Below are 10172 nucleotides of genomic sequence, written 5' to 3'. Positions count from 1 at the left end.
TATACACATACACATATATTATATATATATATACATATATATATATATGTGTATATACACATGTGCACGTGATTTCTCTCTTTTTTTTTATGCATGACTACTCGCGCACAGCGGCAGACAGGTACGTGGAGGACACGTCGTGGTCGGCCGTCGCGCCGCGCACCGAGTGCACCGAGTTGACTAACGGAGTGCCGCCGCTCGCGAGTACCGCTGCTCCACGAAACACGGGCGCAGGTAACGCGAAGAAGATATGTACATACTCGTCTTCTTTTCCGTGCGGGAAAGAAGAGTATATCGATGCGTCAGTGCGACGTCTGCGCGTGACAACGACTCGAGTTGCGTGACCCATATACACGCGACGGGTGACACGGTGACACACGGGCGAAAGTGATTGAACCGATGCGAATGGGTGCGCGCACAAGTGTCGCGAGTTTATCGCAGGAAAGAGCGGGAAAATTGAGTGATATTGGAACCGACCCGTACATTGAGTACAGTGTACAGTGCACGCTACAGGCGCGTAATAGCTACTAGCGTAGGAAGAAAGGAACGCGTGTGAACAAACGAACGTACGTGAATGTGATCGGAGCGCATTACGAAACCTACCTCCTGTAGGCCTGAGATGTGGCACAAAATGAAGCGAGTATATCCGCAAGCGATCGATAACTATAGCGGCACTATAGTCGACTCGGTGAATAGCAAGCGGCCTGTGCTACCAGCCAATCCAACCTAACGGACAACGCGTGACCTCCAGGAGCGGCGTGACGAGTAGGTGGATGGGTTCACCGACGATCCCAACTCGTTCAACTACGCCGGTGATGTTGAGAGAGAGTCGCGCGACGTTTTTGTAATACGTTCGAAGAAAGGGTTGGCGAGAAACAGGGAAAAGGGAAAGAGAGAGAAAGCGAAAACACACGCGCGAGGGAAAACATGCGTTGAAGACGATGCGAGTGGAGGAAAGAAATCTTTCAGGTGATTTAGTAATGGAACGTCGTTAATGACGCGACGGTGATCGACGGAATCGATCGTCGTCCAACGATCGCTTTAGCGCGCATCGCACGCGATCCGGTATCTTCATTCCCCTTCCTCCGGAACGTTCGAAGCGGAACGCGAAGAGAATCAAAGTCGAGGAAGAGAGAAACAAACGCAAGAAAGTAGAAGGGAAGAAGGGTGAGAGAAAAGAAGAGCGAGAGGGGGAGAGAGAGAGAGAGAGAGAGAGAGAGAGAGAGAGAGAGAGGGAAAGGACGAAGGAAAGAAACGGAGATAAAACGGAGTGGCGAAAGAAGAAGAGAGAGAAACAGAGATAGAAAGGAATAGAGAAAGAAAGAGAAAGAAGATATCTTATTTTTAGCAACGCCGCTTTACACACCGCAAAAACCGGTTTCACAGAGTCCACACAATCTACAAGAGTACGAAGAAAACCGATAGCTTTCGCCAAGGGTTTTTGAGGGAAGAAGAAATACGTATACAGATAATAAAGACACGTATATGTCTATCTTTGTTGCAGAGATAGAGTAAGAAAAGAAAGGAATAGAGAAATATATGCTTATCAGGCACTTTGAAGTAAAAATTCTCTTGGATGAGATTCCTAAAGTATTCAAAGGTATGTGACAACTCCAGGAATTATAGATAAAGCAGAAATTGGATAGAACATAAAAGATTCAACAAACAAATTCATTGTGATATCTGATTCAAAGCTTTGAGTGTATGTGTGTGTGCGCGTATGTGTGTGTGTGCGTATATGTGTATCTGTGTGTGTATATGTGAATAAAGAGGAAGATACGAGGAAACAATGTCATAGAATGTGAAATTCGCTTAATTCAATACGCACTTCTCATGCACTCTGCCGCACCTTATTCCCTCGAACTCCAGCCATCAGCCACCACCACCTCTGTCACCCCTTCTTTTTTCAGGCTACCGGCTTATCGATTCCGTGCGTATGTACGTGATAACGCGGTCGACACGATTCGATTATCGACTGTATTGACGACGACGACGTTCGGGATTGAAGAAACTACCTGATGACATCTGAAGATTGAAGAAACTACTTGACACCTGAAGAAGCTAACATTTATCAAAAATCGTTGAGTTTACTATCAAAGTCAAAGACAGACAGTAAAAAATGCTGAGAATGCTTCACGATTGAAGGATCGAAACTGTATTGTTATCAACGAATCGAGCGAATCTTCAAGAAGAAATAAGTAAAAATAAGATTGATTGTCGACAAAATTTAGATTACTAATTCGTTTATATCCAGAATATGGATATATATCGTACTCTAGTCTATAATTTCTAATAAAAATCGGAAGAATCTAAACAGAATCTATATTAAAAGAAGATAAAGATATTTTACTTCTCAACGATGAATAACAATGAACACAACTTTGAGCATTTAAATGGAAAAATCGATTGTCAAGAGTATCGAATCGTGCCGATATTTGAAACATTTGATTTTCGATCACATTTTAAAATATATTAATAATATATTAATAATATATCGACATATTGATGACGTTAAAAAAATTCATTTTGTAATAAATTGATATCTCCAAGCTGAGAAAGGATTTAATAGGATATGTTCGTCGATTCATGCAAATCTCTATAAATCGCATACGATATTATCGATGAAGATACCAAAGCCATTGACATCAACGTGATCAATTCACATCCGCGACAACGCAGAGAACTCTCGTCGTAAACTCGTCATCGATGTAAAGCTGGCAGAACGTTATCGAAGAATACGAACGGCATGAAGAATGGCAACCAATTCTTCAAACACTCGTCAAGGCGTAAGGGCGATCGCCACGACGACTACCGATCCGCAGCGGAGCGAAAAACGCGCCGTCGCGGCACGGGGTGCCGCCGGCGCTCTGGCCCTGAGCGTCGTGGCTCTGGTCGTGCAATCGGCGACCACTGCGACTCCCACCTGGGGATACTTCACCAATCCTGACGGTGAGTCATTGTCCGGCGCGCGTGATCAGTTTTATTAATTAAGCCCTGCTTCTCATATACGTGACTCATTTTGTGGCTATGTAGGCTACCGAGTTTTTTCGCGAACTTGGCGTGATCGATAAGCTGACCTGAACATTTTTTTGAGTTTGTATCGGAAAAAGAGGAAACGCTGTCTAAGTTCAATGAAGCTTTTATAATGTTCAATGAAGATTTTATATATAGTAACTTTTTACTATTTCTTTTTATATCTGTAATATTAATAACATTAATAATATATGTGAAGAAAGAAAATTAGGTTAACACAAATAAGCGAAAAAGATCATATTCGATTAAAACAGATATTGATGTCTGATAATATTTTTGTATGAATCTTACAAGTTCAAGCAAACTTCTTCCCGATTTATTTGTCAATCCTATAGTAAAAATATAGTCTTAAATTAAAAAAAGCTGGAGTATATAATGTTACAAAGTAAATTGATAAGCAAAGCGATTTAATAATACTAATGAGCATCTTTGAAATATTATCAAGAATTTATTGCGAAAAATATCTCAGCTAAGATTCAAATTTGAATTTCCTTATAAGCATGCCTTGTGACAGGCATCTTAATTAAAATTAGCTCAGCCTCGGTGGTTGAATTGGTATGACGTCCGTCTGGAAGTTCAGGTTCATATTCTGGCTGAGATAATAGATTCTCATTAACATCAAATTAATATTAATAAAATTATTCGCAGATTTAAGATTCTCATTAACATCTGATTATTAATAATATCATTAATATTAATAAAATTATTCGCAAATTTAAGATTCTCTTAACATCTGATTATTAATATTCTATAAAGATGCTTATATTAGCATAAAAAATTATTAAATATCGCTTATCAATTTAATAAGCGATATTACTACTCTACTTCTGCTTACGATTGCGTTTCAAAAAGATTTCGACGCATTGTTTACAGATCAGATATCTATAAAAATTCGCACAGAAATTTTAAGATCCGTTTTGACCGAATGTAAAAATTCTTTTAATTAGATTTATTTTTATCTGTTATTTAAATTCATAAATCATAAAAAATCATAAAACTAGATTAGTTTTGATCGACGTAACATATAATAATATTGGCGTAAAGCATTTCAACACGCTTTTTATCATTTCTCTTTTTTATAAATTATGATGAACTTTTATTTGTGATTAAGCTTATTAGAGAACACCTCTCTAATACTTTGTCTTATATATCGAGTAATAGAGGAAATGTCATACAAAACTGGATGTCTTATCTTGCAATAATGTTCGAGCATCTCGTAGAATGATCGATAGTCAGAAATCTCATTTCGACGATGTACTGATTACCAATGCAAGTCTTAAAGCACGTAACGGGATCATCAAAGGATATTGGATATTACGCTGTATTAGATTTATTTTCGTAATAAATGAACAAACGGATATGGAATGTACAATGACTGTCTAGTTAATATTCAAAGATAAAATATAACGAAATGAAATTGTGCTTCAAATGCAAATTAATTAAAGATGTTTTTTAATTAAAAGCCTTTTCTATAAATTAAAATTGATTACTGGTCATAATAAAAGTCGAACAAACTTAAATTTTCAAGATTCTTCTTCTTGAAAAATTTTAATACGTTTATTTAAAAAATTTATTTTAAAAATTTACTGCATTGTACAAGTATTTACATAAGTACATTTTGATTTTATCTTGTACAAAGATAATTAATCAACGTAATATATTTATGTATCAAAATTTTCAGTAAAATAAGATCCTTTCGATAAATAAATATATAATATAATATTTGATAATCGAAGATATATTTTTCTTTTAAAGATACTACGCAAAAATATATATATATATACCAATAATACATGATGACTTCATTTTTACATTACGCAAGTTATACTGATTAACAAGATTAATCAGCTTTTCTAAATTTATAGCTATAACTTATACTTCTTTTTTACACAAGAAACGTTCATGTCATTCCAAGACGGATCAAGGATGCACAATTATCGTTGTTGTAAGATATGTTGTTTTTCACGACGAACAGTGTATTTCCAACATCGAGAGGATTTCAACGGTTTCGCGTCGCAAGTAGAGCGTATTAAATATATTCAAGGAGCCAGAAACATTTCCTTCGTTCATTCATATCAGCCTAGTATAATCAAAACACGTTTTACGGAGTAGTAACGGATTTGATCCAATTCAAAGCATACGGCTCTCTATATATCGAGTCAATTAATTCCAGCAGTTCATTTTTACAGCTGCGTTACGCGTACTGCTTTTCCTCGTCTATCTTTACCTTTCGCCGACCTGTTTTTCTCTTGCCTAATAGTTACAGCAACAGTGCTGCGGAGATAGTTTCAGCCTTCGACTTCAATGTTCTTCTCGAGAATCGCACATAATTTCTGCGAAGTCCATCTACTCTTTGCGCAATCGCGTCAACACGATGTTTCCTTCATTCTCGTTAACGAGAGCAATTTATCGCTTGCGCGTATACCGCTTCTATACTTATTATTACGTATTCTCCATTCCGGAATTGTCTGGATTATTCTATTGAAGCTTTAAATAGGTGAAAAATTAATTTTGAACTTTTTTAAATCTTAGTATCAAAATATTGTTATATTTTGTTTAATTTGTATGTTTTTTATCATTACATTTCACTTATTATATACAACAATGACACAATTCAAAGTTTTCTAGAAAATAAGTTTTGAATGATTAAAACTTTAGAATATTATTTCCGAAATATAATTTGAATATAATAACTGATTGTACAGGAATAATAATGTACTTTTAAAATATGTTTTTTTTTTCTTTATATTAATTCCCATTCTTTTTTTTTACAAACAACTGCTTCTTTTATAAGTAATAATGACAATTTTTGAACTATATCGTTGTTGTATAAGTAAATGAGCGATACATGCTTCTCTATGAATTCTTTTGTACACGAAAAGAATTTTCTTTTAAAATTTATTCTGAAAATATGGTAGTTGTGATATAATATATCCCCTTCGGTAAAATTAATCAAACTTATTTTATACTTTATTGTAGTTTTATTAATGAATTAATATTAAAATTCTTCGAAATGCAAAGTTGTCATGACTATCATATTTTCAGGATAAACTCTAAGAAAAAATGTTCTCTGTGTATGAACTACCAATGACATATTGTAAGTCAACTCTTACAAATTTTCACTTATGATGATGATTCCTTTGAGTAATGAAATTTTAAAATAAGTGGCTCATATATGATTAAATAAACGTGCTCGTTTCTCATCTTCGATACGAAAGGCGTATCGTCGCGACACTCATTATCCATCATTATATATCGTGATAAAAGAATGCGATATTTCAAAGAAAACGTTGACGAAACGGACGTTGCTCAATAATGTACGGTTTTCTTGAGCTAAATACAACAGCATACGTAATTTTTTGTCGATGATATTCTGCGTAGGATGCCGCATAACGATGCTGCTAAGATCGCGCGTATCAACTGATAATAACTTCGGTATGACACTTTATTCATTATGTAGTCTACCATGATAGTCACAACAGATCTGCTGAAATTCGAGCAATGCGCGAAATTAAATAATATATATTTCTCATACGCACGATTCTCATCGTCGTTTCCCTTCGCTATTGTCCGGGTTCTTCGTTTCGCGTATATGTATGCATATCGAGAAGCATCGTGGAAAGAAAAATAATACAATACTTCTCTCCTCAACGGCTTCTTCCGACCTGACGCGGGAGAAAAATCTCCAGGAATAAAGTCTCTCGGTCGCGCCAAGAAATAACACGCTCCCACATTCGTTCTTCCCTCGTTCGATAAACTCGTAGCCATTATACAACCATGTACGCACACGCATACGTATAACTGCGTTCTATGCGTAGCAGGTGTCTGCTACCATATGACGCTGTCACTAAATATTGGACACGGATGTGTATCTATATATACATATATATCCCTGAAATAAACTTTAGGAGCAGACTTTTTATTTATCTCAGGAATGAAAAGAAGCTGCAAAAGAAACCATTTTGGACCATATTTTTAAGAAAAAAAGAAATTCATTAAGATTAATCATTTATGAATTATATTCTTATAAAACTTCACAGATCATAAATATTTATAATTTAAAGAGAGAATGAATTTTTTAAATCTGCAACAGAGTAGGATATAATATTCTGTCATCCTTATGAGAAAAAATATACAATTGAATATGTTCCTAATCAGTAAAATTATCAGAATTTGACATAAATAATAGAATTTTTTTTCTTATATTTTTTTCCTGTGCTGAATCATTTGCAAACATTTATTTTAAATTGACCTATTGGGAACATGTTGAAAATTGCATTAAAAATAGCACAATTTCGCACAAAATCTAATCTTTGTTTCCAACTTTCAATATTTTCCATCAGTTTAGCTTGAAATTATTCAAGCTAAAGATTCAGCACATTAAAAAATATAAGAAATCACACACATGCATAAAAAAGATTCCATTATTTAGGCCAAAATCTGATAATTTTACTCATTCTCCTTTGACAATCTATTTTAGGGACATTTTATGTACAATGAATGCAAGTATTCGTTTATAAGGAAAATTTTTATAAATTTTAAAAAGCTTTATTTTTAGAAAATAAACGTTAATTAGCAATTTTCTTCTCATCCTGTATCAGTACATAAGATACGATCATTTGCATACAAGATACGTCAGGTATGTAGTTACCTGTGACAAGAGCCCTGCGTTTTACAAATGGCAGGAATACTATTACACACACACATGCGCACTCATACATTTGTTGTTCTCATCGTGTGTAACGCGACGATGCACGTTGGGAAGCTGTTAATTACGGACAGAGAAACGGGGCTGTCGAGAAAGTTCTGCGATGAAGTCGATAAGCCATAAACAATGCGGGACGCATTTCTTTCGTCTTTTTCTTCCTTATATGCGTTACGTTATTGTTGCTCGTTGAATCGGAAGATTGAATCAATTATTATGATGTAAGATAGAAATTCTTTTCTACACCTTATTATGATACACAATTATGTTTTACATATTTATTACGAATAATATTCTCTAATTTTATAAATAGACCTAATAATTTTAACATCAATAACAGGTTTTTTATTAAATATTAACTTGATCTCTCAGACATTTAATGGAAAATTATATATTATAACTTATTATTTTTCTAATTTAACGGCATTTATCTCTAAATTACATCTATATAATCTAAAAATTTATGATAAAAGAATATTTCTACCTCTGATTTCTGCAATGTTTAAAAATTTATTTCAAGTACTTAAATGATTTTTAACTAAAAAGGTAAAAAAAAATTATTAGGTAAAAAAATTATAAAGGTAAAAAAATTATTAAAATATTATATCTGTTTTTTCTTAAAAATAATTTTATTTTAGTGAAAAGGAATTAAAGTAATAATAAATTAGTAATTTAATCTTATTCAAAGATATAATCACACCTCGTTAATATTAAAACACCAATATCCAATTTCTCGTTTTGATAAGATTTAGTAAGATTTTCAAAATCGATAAGAGATGATTTGAAACAAAATACTTCACTAAGGGAAGCAAAATGACAATTTGATCGCGACAGATGGTTACAGGCGCATCGAACATTGTTTTTCTCGCTCGTCAGCGTGCCATTATATTCGGGTCCGGTTGTTGATCGATGGAATCCATTGCGCGTTTATGTCAGATCCGATTGATGACGCGTCATGGTTGATTCCTTAGAGCGGTACTACAACGTGACCGTGGACAAAATAACGCACATGCGCACGGTCGTATAATGATTGAACGAGCGTAGGTATGTGTGTCGCGGTGCAAGAAGCGTAGTATACACACACATACACACACACACACACACACACACACACACCCACACACACACACTCACCCACACACCCACACATCCACACACACACACCCACACACACACATACACCCACACCCACACACACACACACCCACACACCCACACACACACACACACACACACACACACATACAGCGAATAAATGTAATAGAGAGAGAGGGAGAGAAGAGGAGGGAGAGATGGAGAATAGGAGGGAGGAAGAGAAGAGAAAGGCATAAGATACCGCTAGGGCCAGGAGTTTTCGAGCCGGGAGTGCAATGGCCTTTACCTGGCTCTCACTCAACCTGCCCCTTCTGCGACTCCACTCTCTATACGACCTTTCTCTAAAAATTATAGTCCGCGTATACGCGGGAGTCATTTACTGGTACGAAGACTCGTTCGTAACGGAATATAATGCATTATTATAAGGATTCTTCATTTAAACTTGTTTCCGATGATGATGCGTTAAATACCCTTCATTTCGGTTGATATTTTTAAATTTCATTATTTTTAAGTAATTTGAGATGAAATTTTTCCTGAGTTTTCCAAGTATACATTACGATATAATGTAACGACGGATTAAATTTGACGTAATGTATAAATGTTAAATGAATTATGAATTATTTGAATAAAACTAATTAATAGCTTTAGAAGTATTTCTTCATTTTATTGTATAACATGTTAAACTTATCGCATAGAATATTTATGTATGTTCATGTAGGTACATATAAAATACATATAATACGCAAATATTATGTGCCGATACATGAAATCATAAATATCTATTTCTGAAATTTTATGTTAATAAATAAAACCACTTGTAGATGTTTAGATACATTTAAAATTACATTTAAAATACGTTTAAGGTACATTTGAGAATTTAAGGTACATTGGAACCTAAATATATATTATTTTTCTAGCACCAGTATCCGTATGTCGATATGTTTTTCCCAAAGTATTTATACTTGGATGATGAAAATGAAATGTCTGGCACACACTAGTTACGATTATATTTACAGTGTACATTTCACATGTCATGTCACGTCGTGTCATATACGTAGTCATGTACGAATAGAGAACATTATAATATTTATTTTTCTATATAATAATAAGCTATATAATGGTTACATTTTTTGTTTAATTTAGAATGCTATTTTATTTTCTAGATATTATATTATCATGTAAGAAAAATTTTATGATAAGATAGATACTTGTATATTATACTTATCATAAAATTTTTCTTAATTATAATTATCCTCTCACGCTTTCATTCATGTTCATTAGATCCTAATATATATCTATTATATTTTCGATTATATTATTATATATGATGTATGCAAAT

At 34.2% G+C, this 10172-nt stretch overlaps 1 protein-coding gene across 1 annotated transcript in view; it reads left to right on the top strand.

Moving 5' to 3' along the window:
• Nucleotides 1-2520: 2520 nt before the first annotated feature.
• The window catches only part of LOC108688766, a 33127-nt gene continuing 25475 nt past the window's right edge, over nucleotides 2521-10172 (top strand). Inside the window, exon 1 of the mRNA XM_018195156.1 lies at nucleotides 2521-2949. Within this exon, the coding sequence (XP_018050645.1) occupies nucleotides 2754-2949 (196 nt within the window). The 5' untranslated portion in view covers nucleotides 2521-2753. The remainder of the gene's footprint in view (nucleotides 2950-10172) is intronic.

Source organism: Atta colombica, unplaced genomic scaffold (assembly GCF_001594045.1).
Source record: "Atta colombica isolate Treedump-2 unplaced genomic scaffold, Acol1.0 scaffold238, whole genome shotgun sequence".
Taxonomy (NCBI): Eukaryota; Metazoa; Arthropoda; class Insecta; order Hymenoptera; family Formicidae; genus Atta; species Atta colombica.
Note: the sequence above shows the minus strand (reverse complement) of the source record. Positions and strands in the feature narration are given on the sequence as shown.